This window comes from Apteryx rowi, unplaced genomic scaffold (genome assembly GCF_003343035.1).
Source record: "Apteryx rowi isolate R43461 unplaced genomic scaffold, aptRow1 scaffold_312, whole genome shotgun sequence".
Classification (NCBI taxonomy): Eukaryota; Metazoa; Chordata; class Aves; order Apterygiformes; family Apterygidae; genus Apteryx; species Apteryx rowi.
The window spans coordinates 388,055-406,502 of NW_020449553.1; the positions used below are offsets into that span (position 1 = coordinate 388,055).

Genomic DNA, 18,448 nt, shown 5'->3' on the forward strand with positions numbered 1-18,448 from the left:
CTAAAGGATGACCTCTGCTACTGTAGTCTTCCCATCAGCCTCCTTTGCTGCTTGCTGGTTGTTTTCTGTATCCTTTTCTGTTTCCACTGTAGGGATTTCATTTGGATCAGGTGGATCAGGTGTCTCTTCTGTAGCAATAATTTCCTCTACATGTGGCTTAATAAAATCTGATTTAGGAGAAGTAATACAATTTCTCATATATTGCCTATGCTCAGCTTAACATAGAGGTATGTAGACTAAGATTTTGCTTTAGCATTGTTTATGACCTTACTATGTTCTTTTCCTCTTTCCATACCCATTTAGAAAGATTTGGCGTTACAAATTATGTTACCATTTTTCATAGAGCCAAAAGCAAGCCCAGGTCTTTGTGGTAATTCAAGAGATTAACAGATCAAACCTGCAAACATTTACTCAAATAAATAATTGTTTCTTGTGCAAGTCATCACATTTACAGGACTGCTCAGAAATGTCCAGTTACCCTTACCAGTAAGGCAAGAGAGGAAAGAAATGCAGTTAGATACTTCTTATTGCCTCAGGAGAAGAAGGCAGGGGAAATAAGAGTATAATATGGTCTGTCAGCAATGATAAAACACATACATACCCTGTATACAAAGAAAAAATACTGAGTTGGGCAAAGATATATAAAACAGATGTACTAAAAACGTTGGGATTTTAGCCTTATTTGGAGCTAAAATGTTCTACACAAGGGAATTGTAATTGTGAAGAATAAATCAGTGTCCAAATAGTAATTATATAATAAGAGTTTAAAAGAACAGTAAAACTCTGTAAAATACAAGAATGCTGAATCGCCAAAAAATTTTTACCTCTCACTCTTTCTCTAAATAGGGCAGAGAAATGGTCACCTATAATTTCAACTTTACCATTCAGCATAGAGGTAAAAGTAAGAGAGAATAATAGATCGATCTCCCATAGTAGCTATATAGTCAAGGTTTTCTGGAATGCTTTGGCACTTATGGTCCCCCAGTTAGCAAAGACCAATTTTTTTTCAAAGTGCCTAAATGAGTTTCACTTTGGAAAAGCACTCAATCTGTGTATGTATAAATGGTCAGGAACTCCTTCCTCGGGATTCAGAAATTTGACAGTGTTATTATGGCTTCTTAAATTTTCATCATTCAGCTGAGCCAAGGTGAGAACTCATAGCTCAGTGAAATGTTGATTTAAAAGTGTTGATTTAAGTCTCTTTCACTGAGGTTTAGCCAGCCAATTTGTACTTTGCATTTGTTGTGGAATAAGAGAACACCATAAACTTGATTGTTTGGGACTTAAGAAGTAATGATCTGCACAGACTATTACGTGCAAAATGTTTAACAGTTTTTTTCTTGGAGCAGTAGTCCATAAAGGTGAAAGTATTCTTACCTTTCTTTTTCCCTTCTTTCTCCTGTTTGTTTGTTGTAGTTGATTTTTTCTTTTTAGCTACAGTTATATGATTTTGATTATGTCCTTGGGCACTAGCAGCATGCTTAGCCATGTCAGTCTGTCCTGACATAGGAATCACAACCACCTGAAGCAAAGCAAGAACAAAAAATGCACAGGCAAGAAATGTGGATGCATCACAAATTTTGYCTGAAACTGCCATAACTGAATCCCTGGCAGCAATACACTTGAAAGTCACTATTACGCTAACTTTCAGGGATACATATCTCCTGAAGCAAAGAGAAACAGGATCCTGCCTATTATCTGGGAAATGATCCATTTGTTGTATTTCCCTGCAGTTCTGCCAAATGGGAGGCATAAGGATAGATTTTTGAAGATAAAGTAGAAGAAACAAACTGCTGCCAAATGCAATCATTATTAAAAATATGCTAATGCTATGTAATAAAGATCAGTTATCAGCTATTGCAAGGAGCAAGTCATATTCTTGTTTGCACTCTTGAGGCTGGACAACAGATGTGACACTGTTGCTTTTATAGTAAACGTTCTGGGACCAAGATGGAATGACCTGCTTATCATCCTTGGGTTGGCTTCATATCACGCTGAGTGACATTATCAAATAGTTTGACAACTGTTCTTCTTTAAACTCAGAAAGCATGGTATATCTTAAATTACTAGTATTCTCATATTTTGAAAATTAAAATTAAGAAACATTTTTACTTTGTCTAATACATAGTTGTTGTAACTAAATAAAGTCTGAGCTATTTTTATAACTGAGACCATGATTCATTAATGTACATAATTACACACTTAAACCTTAAAATTGTAGTAATCTCATTAAGATTGATATTTGAGGTCGAAATATTTTAGGAGGTAAGACCACATGGAAACTTAGCACATATATTGTTTATGTGAAGTGCTGAAAACACATTAGTTTCACATAATTTTATGTTAAAAATCACACTGATGTGAAATCCATTCTGTAAAAAAATATGCTTTACACCAGATAAATGTAATGTGTCCTTTGAAACCAGTGGTACTATTCACGCATGAAGTTAAGTACATGCTAAAATGTTTTGGTGGGTCAGAAGCTTTAAATCTGACTGTTATCAGTTTTGTAATTGAAAGCATTTACTATAATTATTATAAAAATATATTTTTGAATGGTTAAGATCATAATCATTAGCCTTTTATAGAAACTGATCAAAGAACTCTATTCAAAAATTGCAAAAATCCCCACTTTCAACATTGATAACTATGTTGAATCTATTGTTATCTGAGCCATGCAAAACTTGCTGATTCTGTTTCACTGAGGTTTTTGTTCTTTCTTAGGGTGTCCTGATATCTGAGGGCTTTGCATGCAGGACATTTCACTTGTGTTTTGAGCACAAACAAGACAAAAAGGCAAACTCAGACTCAGCAAGATTTCAGCTGATTTCTTAGCAGGTTTTGAACTGACCACACACCAGCCTTTTTCCAACTGAAAACTGCTGCATTTGTTACTTTCTGGATTTTTTTGAGGAAACCTGGGCTCAGATAGGTTTTGGTTTTATAGTGCATGTATTTCAGTACTCAAATTGTTTGAAAAGACACAGACCTCATTTTAAACACAACACCAGCAAAAATCAACTCTTAATTTTGCATGGACTAGAGATTAAGGACTCCTTCTGGCATCCACAAGGCCTTTCACATTAGCTACAACTAACAGTAAGCCTCAGATGGCAAGGATTTAACTGAGCATTAGCTGTGCAGCACTTACTAGTGTGATCCTCACAGAAATGTCAATATTGCAGCAAGATGAATGCCTGAGGAACAGCAGGATTTGTGCCATCACAATGGTTAAAAATGACAAGAGAAGGTATGTGGAAGGTGCACACAGATCATGCTTGCATAAAACACGGAATAGATATATATTAGTTCTTCAGATTTTGATGTGAAGAATTGTGCTGTGGTGAGAGCAGTTCTGAAAAGAAATCAATGTTTCCCTGGCACGTGATTCTCTTAAACAGCAATAGGGTTGATAACTGCTAAAGATCCAACAGGATGGACTGCATTCTGCACTAGTAATAATCAGCGGCACTGCTGTAAAATTGCTGACATGGAGTTTTTAATCTATATAAGTGAGAAGAAAACATCAGAGATCAAAGATCTGGACTACTTTTTCTGAAACATTTTTGTCTGAAAAAAAACACTCTTTTTTTTTCTAGGTTCCAGCAAAGATTCTTTCTGTAGCTTCAAAAGTTCTTTAAGAAATATGTTATTTCTGATATCCAGTGCTAGTTTTGGATACAATTATCTAACTGAAGTCTCAGTCTAACAAAGTACTTACCTAACACCCTTAAATCAAATTTCATGAGCAGGCCCACTGAATCCCATGAGACAAATCCTGTGCCTGAATTTGCAAAAACATACCTTTTTGAGTTGAAATATGAAGCAGTGAAGGTCTGGACAGAAATATGTGGAGTGATGCCACTGTGGGCTTTGTAGTGAAAAGTACAGTGAAGATTAACRTAGATCTAAAGGAAAGCTAGAAGTAATTACAGTAGTGAAAGGGTTAAGATATTATGATACCGTGAACAACTATCAGAGCCGTGACTAGTAAAATAAGACACAGTGAAACAAACTTATGATAGAATGAAATAAGTGAATTCCATTTATTTGTGAACATAGAGAGTTCATACATTTTTGGTGACACACTCACATGTTAGTATTCTGGCCTCCTGACTCTAATTTTTGCTTATATTACAGTACTTTTACCCCAATTGGGCAGAATAAACAATATTTATGGATGTAAATTACACCCATATTAAGGCCTCCCTAAGTTAACACAGCAGTACAAAGAGGTCTTAATGTAGACAAAAACCAGCACTAATTTCTCTATTATGTAATTTTCTAACACATTCCATCTATTCTACTTTACCAAAGTTGGAACAAATCTAAACTGCTGCTCAAAAATGCCTTGATCATTCTTTACCTTTCCATCTACTTTATTAGTTGCCTCTGCTGAAATGCTTCTTCACCCTTTTGATTTGTGTTGTATGGTCAAATGCTCCAGAAAAAGGGTCAAATTGTGGACTTGAGTTTATGGCCAGCATGCGTTTAGCCTAACTGAAGACGGCCCAGCTAGATTCTGTGAAGTTAGCATTTAGTAAATACTTAGGAAAGGCACTGTTTTCCCAGGCACAAATAGTGTACTACAAACACAAGTGAAGTGAATGGAAAAATCCAAGACTACCTGCTAAAGCAGAAGGCAATTTACACACACAGATTATGTCAGTGTCTCATCCAAAATCTCCCCCACACTTCCGTTTCCTAGTCTTAAATTCACACTTTCTTTTTCTTATCTTTAGTTTTCTCTTGTTCAGATTCTGCCTCTTCCTCAGGTATGAACACACTTACAGTGACATCGCTGGTCTCTGTGCCATACTTGTTCTTCACCACAATGCTGTATTTCCCAGAGTCGAGTGTGGACACAGCAGAAATGGTAAAGCTGACATTTTTTCCAGATTCAAATTTCAGGATGCAATTAGCATCTGATACAAATGATTTCTCATTCTTCAGCCATGAGACCTCTGGGGCAGGATCTCCCCAGACAGTGCAAGAAAGATTAAGTGCCTATAGAAAAAGTACAAAAGCATTACATGTAAGAGTAAATATTTACTGTATGTTTTGATGCATAATTCTCCAAATGTTCCACACAAATCCTCATTTAGCTTCCCTACTGTTGGTAAATGGATGCACATCGTCATCAGTGATCAATAATTTTTGTCATAGTCTTATCTATCCTAAAGGAAAGGAGGAACTCAATTAATTCAAAAGCTCCATTAAAACCTTTCAATATTTTATGTACTCTCTTCTCTGCTCTCAGGATCATTAGTAGGACTTCCTCCATGCATACTGTTTAATACAAAATTAGATATTATCTGCATTTGTGTTAGACCCAAAATAAGAATTTGAAGATCTATCAGATGGATTTTTTCAGGTTAAGCTCACAATACATTTGCCACAGAAGTAAAGAAAGCATAGCTCTTTTTTTTTTTTTAATAGTAACTAAGAACAAAGTGTCCCTGGAACAATTTGTTTAATTTAGGATCATTCTAAACTATGCCCCAACAGCTCTTCCAACAGACTTGAGTTGTTTTACACAGTCCTATAAAGTATTTTTATCTGAAATCRATACAGGCTTTATTGTTTATTTGGTGCTCATACAAGTATTTCCCTCCGTGATTAGCAAGGTTCCTAAGCGCTGAATCCATTCTTAACTGGCTGAAGGAAGCCTCTTCATCRTCAGAAAGTCAGCTGTTGGAGAGATCACTTGCAGATGAACAGCTYCTGCAGGCTAGCAAGTCTAGTGTGCACACGATGATCAGGACTCCTTTATTTTTTTCTTTTCTTTGTCATTGTCAACCAAGAAATTAATGTTTGGGAGATACTTATACATTTAATCTCATAGAATGCTGTAGACTTCAACATCAATAATCAACTTGATTCTTAAATAATAAAGAAAGTACTACATCAAAAATTAAATTAGGATACAGACACAACATTAAGACTGTCACATTTGGAGCAAATGCTGTCCTTTTAAGAATGAAGAAAATCCCTTGTGAATGAAGTCTAATTACCCCAGACCTACTAAACAAAGACCTGGGGGGTCTGAAGCGTTAGTATATCATAATATTGTAATCCTGTTTAACTGCTATCTCTCCCAAGAGACTTAAAGTCCTGGAGTCTTGTTTATGCTCCCTTCCTCACTGTAACTGTTATCCCCTCCTCTCATCATAATGCTATGGGAATCTTCCTAAAAGAGTTTGCAAAAGTGAACATCACACAGAAAGTCAAATGTGAAAAAGCTTACTTCAGTGGTACGTAGACCTTTTTATGGACCTTTCTTTAGGAAGGAAGCAATTATGTCTCAGTATTAAACAGTACATTGGTCTGAACTTAAAATGTGATTCAAAGCAGAATCTAACTTTTTCCTCTAGAGAATTTGATGAATTTTTACTACAGAGAAAATGTTCTTCAGTGTTACATGAGGCATGGACTAAGAGGAAGAACTGGAATCAAGTTTCTCTTCTATTTTCTTAAAGGATCTTGATAAAAATATGTCAAAAATAGACAACTGAAAAGACCTCACATTGTTAGCCCTATATGCACTCATGATAAAAATGAACCGTGAGAAATCTATTTCACAGGCTAACTTCCCTCTATTTCTCTACTTCATATCTGTTAGTGTAATGGTGGAAGATGGGACAGAAGAGATACACCCATAAAGCTATGGAAATGGATAAATAKAAAATAGATACCTCTATAAAAACAAAGCATTTTTCTACCTCTCTCAAGAAAATCAAAATCAAATCAACCCTGCATCTCCTAAGGATCAAAATGAGAACAAAAGGGAGGGGGAAGTCTTTGTTCCGTCAACAACACACATATCTTGGTACCAAAGACATGTTCTGAGCGTGAGGTGGTTGACATCTGTTGGAAATGGCCTCTATCTGATTTCTTGCAGTGGCTGCAGTTGGTGACTGTGTGGGACTTTTAAAACCCTTGTCTCATAGCCCACTGGTGTGAATGCGGTTTTCAGTCATATCAGTCCAACTTTTTGAAAAAAATGGGGAACACAAGAGGTTTTGCATTTCCCCCTCTTCCTTAACTCTCTCCATACAAACATACCTTCAGCCTCAGCCTCAGCCTTGGCCAGACATTATGTCTGGGTCCCTTCCAGTACTCAGTATTTCTTTATTGTGTCCTGATTCTCTAACAAGCAACAGGTCACTACTGAGTTGTCCCAATTGCCACTCAAAGATCTTAATGAGCTGATGTCTATGACTTAGGTAGCTCTATTAGTGGCATCATTGAAACCTCAGTTGTTTGAAGTAGTGTCAGTTTTCCTTAATTCAAAGAGATGCAGGAGCAGTGATAACCCTTTTTTCTTCTAAAACTTTCCTTGAAATAGCTGTGTTTTGCTTAACCTTGCATCGCTAGCTCCTGTTTGACAGCAGTGCTCCTCTTTTGATGTTCCCAACTCTTATTATTTATTTCCTGGTTACTAATGTGCAGAGATGTTTCTTATCATTCACTGTGCAGATGGTGAGATCTTTATTCATATTAGCATTTTCTGGAAGGTGATTCCAAGATCATGGAGCCTTAGCCAAGGAAAAGTGATTGCCCATTGTGACTACTCCCATCTGGTTTAGATTTTTTGTCCTTTGGGCAGGAGACTGTTCACTGATGTGTTTGTATACTTATTACTCACAAAACCCACTGATTATAATGCTGTATTCATCCTGAAATCCTTATCCCAGTGAAAAGCACAAATTATTTTGTCCTGCTCCTCCTGAGTGGAAAGAGGCAATTTTGCCTTTCAAGAAAATTCCCCTTTTCTAGTACTTGTCTGGCTCTGATGATTGTCAGGAAAAAAAGGACTAGAAATCTGTCTAGATGTCATGGTAAGGGAATGGAAGTATCTGTTCTACCTCAGTATCTGTTCTACCACAAAAACCCTGTGCAGTCCCCACCTCTTTGAACCAGATCCCAGGGTTTCAGAGCTCCACACAGAAAGTCACAAACAAGTCCGGACCTGTGGCACTGATGTGTGTGCACTTGGAGCAACCTGCTGCTGCAAGTCCAGACCTTTCTGTCCCCCACTACCTTTTCTGCCTTTCATTGCAGATTATCACAAGAGTAGTGCAGGTGTCAGAGGGGACTGTGTCATTGTATTTCAGGTATTGCTGTTCCTCTTGCATATTAGCACAAACCCACATTCATGGGCAATCTGGGCTATGATGCCAGTGTGTGAAGTAAAGCAGCTAAAGCTCCCTTCTCCCAGGCTAGCTGTGAGGGYAGTAACACCTGGCAGAAGGGTAGAATGAAGAATTGGTGAACAGAAGGATGTAACATGTTGCATCTAGGTTTGCAAGTGCCTGTCTGTCAGAATCCTAAGTCTCCTTTAAAAATAAAGTCCCCTACCCAGCTACAGGCCTTACTTGGTTTGAACAGCCACTTAGGTTAATTTGGCCAGCTGTACGCAAAACTTCTACTAGTACCTCCTGTTAGTTCAAATTCCTCCCTAATATGACTGATACTTAGCCTTTTCTAATTATATCACAGTGCTGAAGAGCATTTATGTCTATCAGTGGAAGCCCCTTAGGCCATCTGGAACACTGTTTGGTTAGCACTGGAATAACACTGGTTCATGTATTCTCACACATATACTTCAGCTCACATGCAAAAATTCAGTAAATAGCATCACAGTCATAGTGTTAAGTTTAAGTTTGAGGCATGCATATGCTTGAAATTCAAGGGATACCAATCTGTTCATATAGCTCTATAGTTATGTACACACTTGGATTCAGAATCAAAGCTTGCAATTGTGAGTCCTCTACTACCTCATTTACTCTTTTTCAGAAACCTTGATGACTGTGCAATTTGGATGAATTACACAACAGATATAGAGGACTGCAATCGCCTCTCTCCAGCATATATGCAAACATTAGACAGATGAGCCAACAACACCCAGACAAGCACTGTTTTCCCTGATCACTCTCTGTCCTATTCTCTTTCTCAAAAAGATCAGCTATTGAATCCAGAAACATAAGGTCAAGGATATTTGTGTTGAGTTCTGGAAGTTTTTCAGTAACTTATTCAAACATCACAAGTGTTCTTGCTATCATGGACAATGTGTGTCTGGGTAAAATTTTGCAACTTGTTTTTTACAATTTCTCATTTCATAAACTCTCCACATTTTGATTTAGTGAGCTCATACTCTTCCATATGACTTCATTTCAACTCTCCTTTGGCAGAAAGCTTAAAACAGACAATAACCACCCAAATTTTATCCCCTGCCAAAGCAGTATGAGAATCTCATCTTCAAGCAAAAGCAGTTTTAGCAGAAAATCTGCAAATTCATTCCATTTCTTTTTGTCTTCTACCCACAGTTCTGCAGTTACAATACATATATGAGAACTTCCTATTTTTACAGCATTCCCATAAATTGCTAAATCTCTTAATGAAAGGTCTTATCAAATGTTATTTCTTTTTACAACGCCAAGATACTTAATTTTCCCAGAACTGCTTCAGTCCACTACCTGTCAGCAATGCTATATCTTGCATTGCAAGGCAATTCAGGCCAAGATTTTAGATTCTTAATATTTCTGTTCAGCTTATAATCAAACGCTTTTGACTCAGCTGACCTACAGCCAGCTAAAGCTGTAAGTATGAGGAAGCTGCCTTACTGTAGTTGTCACGTTACAGTTTTTCAGTTCCATTCACACACCTTATTTCGACATTCATGCACATTTCAAACAGGAAGTGGCTAGTGGCTGACCAAAGGGAAGTGAACGGCAGACAATTCTTGGTCTCAGTATTATTATGCAAAATCTTGTAGAAGTAGAGTGCTGGGAAATAGTTACCAGATTAGAAAAGGCTTCCTCATTCATCTGTTCTGTGCTCAAGCACCAATGTAGCCACATTCCTCTGATAGCACCTTATGATAATCTTTCAGCTAAACTCTGCTAACTAATATAATCCAGTGTCATATCAGTGACTTCTTTTGACTTCCTTCCTGTTTACCCTGATGAAATAGAGAAGACTTTCTCCTTTTGTCTAGAAAAGAATTGAACTAGAATGGGTTATATGTTTTAAACTATTTAAAAAACAACCTTTCTGCGTCTGACTGTCTTGCCATGTCTTGAGAAACTTAACTACATAAGCTACAGAATGACTAGCTATCTTGTAAAAAAAGGAATGAAACCTTCCCTGATACCTTGTTACAAAAATCTAACTGTGAAACCTGGGCATGAATTTTTAAAGAGGTGGTTACATAAGGAGTTTTTGTCTCAACTTGCGTTGTCATCTCACTTTTATCTAATGCTTAAGAAAATAAATAAATAAATAAAACCATCTGTCCAAGACTGTTGAATTATATACAGAAGACAGGAAATGAATAAATAATGTAGCAGATTTCGAAGATGGAACCTGTTAAAAAAGGTGAATATTTTTCCATTGTTGAAAGGTATTCAAGCTGTTTGGTTGTTGTATAAAGCTTCAGTTAATTTACTGTACCTTGCCTTCCTGGATGGTGACAACATCGGGCAAACCTCCAAGTACCCGTGCACGATCTGAAAATACATGAGCATAATTTTCTTTAATGTTTCAAAATCTACTCTGACCCAGATTTTGTTTCCCCTCTAATTCTCTCCTTTTATCTTATTTTTGTACAACTTGTCTCTAGTATATGCACATGGAGAGAATTATTCAGCATTCTTAGCACACCATTTGGACTTAAAATAACATTAAATTCACAGCAAAAGATGTGTTAATAGCTGGCTGTCAGTCACTTACTGAGGGAAATTAAAGTACATGGCTCTGTCCTGCAGATTTTGCCACCAATTAATTCAGTGTTACTTCTGAATGCACAAAAAAATCTGAATTTTTGGGATCTGGTGCCCTAAATTTTCCATGCCATAACCTAAAAACTTTGTGATTATGAAAAGAGATGAACARCAGTGGAGATAGGCTTTGATCTAAATGCAAGGACAGATTCCAATCTTGCTGACAGCAGTGAAATTCCACCACTTTGTTTAGATGTATTTGGGTGTAAATGAGATCAAAATCTGGTCTACAGCTTTAATTTCAAAGTCCTATAGCAATCTTACATAAATAAAACTAAGCTGAGTGCATGCAGCCTTTGATGCACTCAATCTGGGATATGGATTGTGTTAGTTTTAAGTCTTGGAGCTTGGCAGAGGACGGAAATGACTACACAGAGAGTTCCTTTCATCACAGCTGCTAATGCCCCATTCTGTAAAATATGTGGTTTGGAGTAAATAACCTGATGAAACCAGAAACATGGCTATATTACATCAAGTAATGTATAGTCCCATATGAATGGTTCAGAGTCAGAAATGAGTGGCTTACGGTAGGGCTACTGATCCCTTCATGTTGTCTCAGCTGGGACTAGTAGGTATTATTGTACATTCCCAATGTCCATCCTATTTGGAGTGTACGTCCACTGAGGAGTTAGCTCAGATCTCTAATCAGTCTGTCCTCATTTCTATACAGGTCTGAAAGAAATCTTCAGTGGGGGAATTTTTTGAGGTGTTACATTTTCCATGCATTTTTGTGCAAATAAATAGGAAGAAGATAGAGCTTAATAACTCAGTCTGATTTCTAATGACTGATTTATTAATTGATAATTTTTGTTTTAATTATTATGTTGGAACTGACACTTTTAAATGCAAAAGTATCAAGAGATCTGAAGATCTAGTTTTCAGCCATATAAAAGCTAGTACGGCTTTCTTACCCACAGCATCTCTGTATATGGTACACAGCCATTTAACACTTTAGATAGATAGTTCAAAACTAGCTGAGTGATTTCCTCCAGCTTTCAAAACAAAGTGATTTTTGTGCAGAGAACATGCATGAGACATCTCAGCAATAATAATAACTTTTAGAGAAGGCTAACTGGTAATGGGAACAGGAGCTCAGACTGGAAAAATCAATGATGTGGCCCATAATTAGTGCCACTGAAAGGTTACTTTCCTTGCTTCTCCTTGGTGTAAGAACAAACTAGTATTAGGATGTGCTTGTGCATATACACACATGTATACATGCTCTCTCTCTCCCAACACACAACCTTCAGGACAGGAAAAAAGCCTTTATAAACAATTTGTTATAACTATTGTCAAAGAAGGCCCACTTACTTTTTTCTGCAATTGCAGCTTGCCTGGAGTTGAGAGAAACAAAAAGAGATTTCATTTGAGGTTTACTTAGAGTGACTGAAAAATACCTTTTCTTTTTAACTGCTTTTAATCAATTAAAGAAAATCTCATCATTTGACAATACTGTTTTTCCTTTATTACCAACGTGTTATATAACAGTTATACTAAAGAATTCAAATGCAAAACTCCTACAGGCTTCTGTAGGACTAGTATTTGTTTCACAGCATATTTTTATCTCTAACACAAAATAAACATAAATATAGTTTTTATTTTATGGATGCCATTACTGTATTTAGATGGCACAGTACTTACTTTAATCTCTGGAATTCAGCAAAGGCTTCATCAAATGCTTTGTAAAGAGAAAAGTTGATTTTAAAGGTAGGTTCATAGATGGGTCATCACAAGTTTAAATTTAAAATGTAGACAAACTTAAAATGTAGAAACATTAAAGAAACATTAATGTATTGATGCCTGTTTTAATATGGTATAAGCCTTAAAATGCTGAATGATTTAACTGATAAAGGCAGTCTTGTACATGAGAGCTATTATATATACACATGCACACATAAACATACATTTTTTTCTTCTGAAAGTCAGGCTTTAACACAAAGAGATAGGAGACTGATAGGATGAAATTGCCTCACAAAACTTGGAAAAAACACACAATGTACCACATTAATATAGATTACAGGATACAAGAGATGTATTATTTCCAAGTATTTTTTACATCTGCTCTGAAGCATCATGCTGATGCCATGAACAAACCAGTTTGGTATTGCAAACTGTTCTGTCTTTCCTAAATTCTGTCTAAGTTGCCAACCTCTCCCCCTTCGAAAGGGAAGAGGGAATATCTTTTCTCAGAAACTGGGGAAAGAGTACAGAAGGAGCAGTATGGAGCTGATTATAAAGCTATCCCCTTACACAGAGCTTGCACACCCAGTGTGAAGCTTCAAGGATGGCAACTGCTGTGGACAGAGAGTCAGCAGTTCAGAAGCAGCTCATCTGTTTCCTAGGATCTGAGAGCTCTCTCAGAGAAAAAGCTTCCGAAAATCAATCCGAATAATTTTAGCTGTTCCCATAACATTGCTTCATTATGTTGATGAAAGGGACCAGTCTTGACATCTTCAAAGAATAAGGAGCCTTATTATATCCTTCAAAGAAGTACAGTGCGGGGAAAGTAACAGAACAAACTTGTCCCTCACTTCCTCCTCCAAATACTACTTGGAAGGGTGAGATATAGAGGTCATTCAATGCTACAGCTTGTATTTAAAATTGCCAATCAATGCCAGAAACACAAGGGTTTTTGTAACATATCCCAGAAACTGAGCTGGCATCTTACTGGGCAACACTAAGGCAAACTGCAAGCTGATATTTGGAATAGGAAAACCTAGTCTGTAACTTATGACCTGAGAGCAGAGGTTGGGGCAAATGATTTATGCTCTTCCTCCACAAACGCTGCCAGGCTGCTGAGCTGCAAGGCACACATAGAGACCCTACAACCCAATGGGTAATGGGTCTGTAGCAAGATCCTGCTACAGATGCTCCTGTCCTGCCACRATGTAATGCTCACATACAGATGATATTAATAGACCGAATGACCTACCTTGTCCAGAAAGATCCACTGTCTTTTTGTGTCCTGTTTTACCATCAAAGAGTTCCATTGTGTATTTGCCTTTGTCTTGTGGAGTTGGCTCATTGATCTGCAACCAGATCTGCTCCCCAGTGACACCAGTCTTAACCCTGTCTGTAAATCTAATCTGGACATCACTGAAAAATACAGAACAATGTTATCCTTTCATTTTACGGGAGTATAAGTAGGATTTGCTCATGTTGACTCACTGAATACATCTGCTGTTAGTAAATGTTTTCCAAGGTGCTATGGTATGCCACCATATTTTGAAATTTTTGAAGCCAAATTCTTGCTAAAGACCAAAGGGGCAGAATTCACAGGACAGAATTTTCCCTTCAAGCTCTAGCTCTCCTCAAAGTTTGCAGAAAAGTGATGCATCTTAGTTCATTCTCTGAGTCATAAAAGAGTTATATAAATTTAAGCCCTAGACGTCTGTCAGATGTTCACGTTCTCTTCTTAGCATAGGTTTATTTCTGCTTAGGGAAAACAAGACTATGTATATATGGCTGTACCTACAACAAAACTACTTTTGCTACTAATAGTGTTTGCCCAGTTAAAATGTCTTTTGATGCCCTTCCATGCTTTGGCCTTTGCACATAAACATACTTTGACATCAGCCTGTGGAAAAAGATATTCCTCCACAAAAAAATACCAGTTTTCCAGCTTCCTAGCTAAGCAATTAATTGCCCCAGATGAGGGGAAAGATATTTGCCAAATAACTTTTCCTTAAACTGATAACTTCAAATATACTAGAGGGTCAAAGAACAATTTTTCTAGATTAATTCAATGTGCTCCAAGATAAAATTAGTTTCTAAAAATGAAACAGAAAAAAAGAAAGAGAGAGAGAGAGAGGAAGAAACAGAAAAGGAAGAGAGAGAAAAAATCCAGACTACTTCATATTCACTTCCAGTTTTGAAATGCTTAGGACTCCTGGCAATACCAGGTCAAAATCAATGCCAAGCAGCAGGAAAACTTCAAACTGCTTTCATTTCTCTGACAGCTTTGCTGGTTAGCATCAGCTCCTATAATTATAGCCAGAATGCGACAACATATCCTTGGTATTCTCTGCCTCATTTGCATGGAGTTTTGTTGAAAGATCAGTAATTCAGATTCCATCCTAAAGACTAACCACTACCATGTCCACAGGAAGTGAAACAACAATAATATTAATAATGGATTTAAAGTAATCGAAGTTATTTACGTCTCCAGGTTTTCCAGTGCAAGCTGTTTACCCTGGCTGAGAATTCAAAGCTGTCTAATGGATTTGGATATGCAACTCCCATTAATTTTAAGGGAATTCAAATTCTTGTAAAAAAATTTCAATTCTTCTGTCTGTCATCAGGTTGTGAGCTCTCACGGGAAGGGTTGTATGGATTTTACTGCCCTAGGCATATGCTGGAGCTTGCTTTGTCTCTTAAACATGAACCCATGCATTAAGAAGATATGCCCATTTGTCCCGGCTCCTGTGAGTTACAGCTTCTAGACAAGCAGACCTCCAGGCTAGATATCTCTAAACCAGTAGTACTGGCCTTTTTCAAAGCCTGCCAGTTCCACAGTTTTTACTTGTGTTGTTCCTCAAAACTGATTCAGAGAAAGATGCAGCCCCTATCTGGAATGTGGGAAGTGCTCTGAAGCAACATGGCCCTGACAACATCACATGGCATGGGACTGTCACTCTAGTGATAGAGATGGCATGGTGGCCCTGCACCACCAAGACGTACATCTTGTACTAGTTTCATACTGGTGTGATTCACTGATGTTAACAGGACTTCTCTCTTATGAGAGAAGATGAAAGGAAAACTGGGCCCAATAGTTCTCACATATCCAGGTTTTGTTCAATTTATAAAAGCAAAAAACACTCAGACTTTTGCAAAGCCCTTGCATACTTACTTGTGCACCCAGCCTACTCTCAGATCTTCCACATAATAATTAACAAAGGAGTACAGTCTAATACCCTCAGCTGTGCTCTGGATTTTCAGGTCTGTTGCAGATAAAGCTGAAAGAAGAGCATATGTTTTTATGCAGCCATTCATGGAGTGTCACAACGAGTCATTCATCTGAAAAGAGAATTAAATGCTTACCAATCCTTCTGCATACTTCATTCATCAGATCCGCAAAAGCTGTGGAAATAAAATCCATAGATTAAGAGTCTGTGCCTGCAGCTCAAACAGTCAGTAAAAGCACAAGTACTGGCTCTGAAATATCCTCCCCAGCAGGTTTCAAAGAGAAATCAGAGTTACCTTGAAAAGCATATTAGAATTCTAAGTAGTGCAGAAATGTAGCCTGTTATTCCATGATTTCCTGACTTTATTTAATCACAGCCTTGATGAATACTGCTGCAGCTGAACTGAGCTACATTCTCTTTTCTTTTCTGTAAATTACAATATTCAGTTGGTATGTTAACCCATCCATATACATTCTAATAGATATGAATTTTTCCCCACTGGCTTGGAAGAATAAGTAGTACTGAAATTCTAAAAATACAGTGACTACAATGAGTGGGAATGCTCCTAAACAAAAGAATGGGAAAGCATAATAAAAATGTGAAAGCTTTTAAAATTATTTAGTTCTGTAATTTCCTTTTATACTTGTATACTTTTACTACTGATGTGCCTCTGGTGAAAAGTGTTATTTTGCTTAGCTTTAGTCATAATATTCTCCCAAAATTACACATAATCCAAATGCAATAAGCCATATTCAAACGTTATTTGTACTGAAAAATCAGTTTTCTAATGAGACAATCTTACACACAGGAGGAACAAAACCACATGAAAGTGACATATGCATTTGTCTATATTACCAAAAACTCATTTGCAGGCAAGCATTCACCCTGTAAACTGGTATGACTTACAACACTCAGAACGTGGCTCTGACCTGCATTCGTGAGCTTTAGTTCACTTGAGTCCTTTCCTCTGTCATCCTTTAATATGACTTCATAAGTTCCAGCATCTTTCTTAGAAAACTGTAATATAGGAGCAGTAAAATCAGTATTCAAAGTAGTTACTGTAGAAATCTAGATTTCACTGTAGATACCTCTGCTGTTTCTCTCATGGGAATTTAAAAGGTTAGATTTAGCCTTTGAAATACATCCTCTCTCTCACAAGGTACTAACTCTTTGGAAGGGCCCTCAGCACGTGGCCCCACTGGGGTGTTTGGCCGGTGTGGCCAAGGGGGCCTGTCTGACCGGGGCCGTGGGGAGAGGCCCTCTGATGCCCCGGCCCCAGGGAGCCGCTTTTGGCTGAGGGACTCCCGCAGGGCCTGGGCTGAGCTACTGCCCCAAACCGCAGGTGCCCACCCAGCCTTGGCCCCTGCTGTGGCAGTGCCCGACGCCCCCCGGGGCTGGGGCTGCCCCGGCTCCCCGGCGCCCTGCTCCCTAGGGGCAGGGTGACGGGCCCTGGCGGCCAGGCCTGGCCCTGCCCCACCGGCAGCTCCCGGCCCCGGGGGGCCCTGGCCCCCGTGGCACCCTGGCCCTTCTTCCCTTTCACAGTTAGAGGAATTGAGACTCAGAGGGATTAAGGGGTTAATGCAGGTCATGCACAGAATCTGCAGCAAAGCTGGTAATGAACTGAAGTCTCTCAGATTAGTCTCACGGCTGGCTGCGGAGCCTGGTCCTTTTAAAGTCTGCGAGTGACAAACACTTTCCTAATGCAACTCACACAACATAAATGTGGTCTCATTCTGTTGTTAAACTAATCTGAAAAGGAAGTGACAAGCTTATTATCTCTTTTGTCATCATTTCCTGATAACCTGAATTAGCAGAGTTAAAGATAGAAAATTGCTTTAGCTAAAATACAGACGCCTCGTGAGCTTTTCCATTTTTAAAGCCCACTTCCTATTTTGATTGTTCTGCTGAAATATCAGATTAGATCATATCTTTCATCTAAAGTCATAACATTAACATTAATGTTTAGGGCTAACAAAGACAGTCACTCACCTCTGATATCAGCAGAGTACATACACCGTCTTTAAAGTCATGTTCTTCATCTACCATTATCTCCCTGTCATCTTTGTACCATACAATGTGTGTTTCCTTCTTAATGTTAGCCACCTAAAAAGGATGAAAACCACACCATTATTATTCTGTTCATTTGATCAGATGAACTTAGTACTGCACAGGTTAGTCCGTATAAATCCTGGGATAACACTGAAGAACAGCAAACTTTACAGCTTGATTGCAGTGAGTTATAAGGATGTTGTTGCAGGCCTCACTAGTAAAATGAGGGATGCAAGAAGGAAAACTGAAGGAATAAAAAGAGAGCAGAAAAAGCTTTGAACAGCCTCAAGGAGTCCAGGTAACCACTGAATCCTGTCCAGGGGATTTCTACACACATGAACAGAAAGAAAATCAGAATGTCCCAGAATTCACAAAGAACCCTCATTCCTATTCAGGTTCCTGGATGGATGGGTGGATGTGAATGGATGGATGGATGGATGGATGGACAGATGGATGGATGGAAGGGTGGATGGACATCTGACAGACCTGAAGAAAAAAATTTAAGCTATTTGCCAGTGTGTTTTGTCTGAAAAAAGCAAGGAGCACAAAATGTTTTAGTTTGTTTATTCCTGCTTGCAATATGTGCGGGAATACACAGGGAACTGTGCTGGTCCTAACTCACTTCAGAGAGCTCACTGGAGATCTACCAGATGATAACACCTTTAAGGCCTGGAGGCAGACGTTCTTCATCTCTTTAGAACAAATGTTGCA

General features: G+C 38.1%; 1 protein-coding gene across 1 annotated transcript in view; it reads right to left on the reverse strand.

Moving 5' to 3' along the window:
• The window catches only part of MYOM1 (myomesin 1), a 77,047-nt gene continuing 58,599 nt past the window's right edge, over positions 1–18,448 (reverse strand). Inside the window, exons 29-39 of the mRNA XM_026070574.1 lie at positions 17,678–17,791; positions 16,618–16,705; positions 15,825–15,863; positions 15,634–15,739; positions 13,717–13,880; positions 12,426–12,462; positions 12,096–12,118; positions 10,456–10,511; positions 4,792–5,007; positions 1,378–1,522; positions 1–167 (exon numbers count right to left, since the gene is read on the reverse strand). Of these exons, the coding sequence (XP_025926359.1) occupies positions 1–167; positions 1,378–1,522; positions 4,792–5,007; positions 10,456–10,511; positions 12,096–12,118; positions 12,426–12,462; positions 13,717–13,880; positions 15,634–15,739; positions 15,825–15,863; positions 16,618–16,705; positions 17,678–17,791 (1,155 nt within the window). The remainder of the gene's footprint in view (positions 168–1,377; positions 1,523–4,791; positions 5,008–10,455; positions 10,512–12,095; positions 12,119–12,425; positions 12,463–13,716; positions 13,881–15,633; positions 15,740–15,824; positions 15,864–16,617; positions 16,706–17,677; positions 17,792–18,448) is intronic.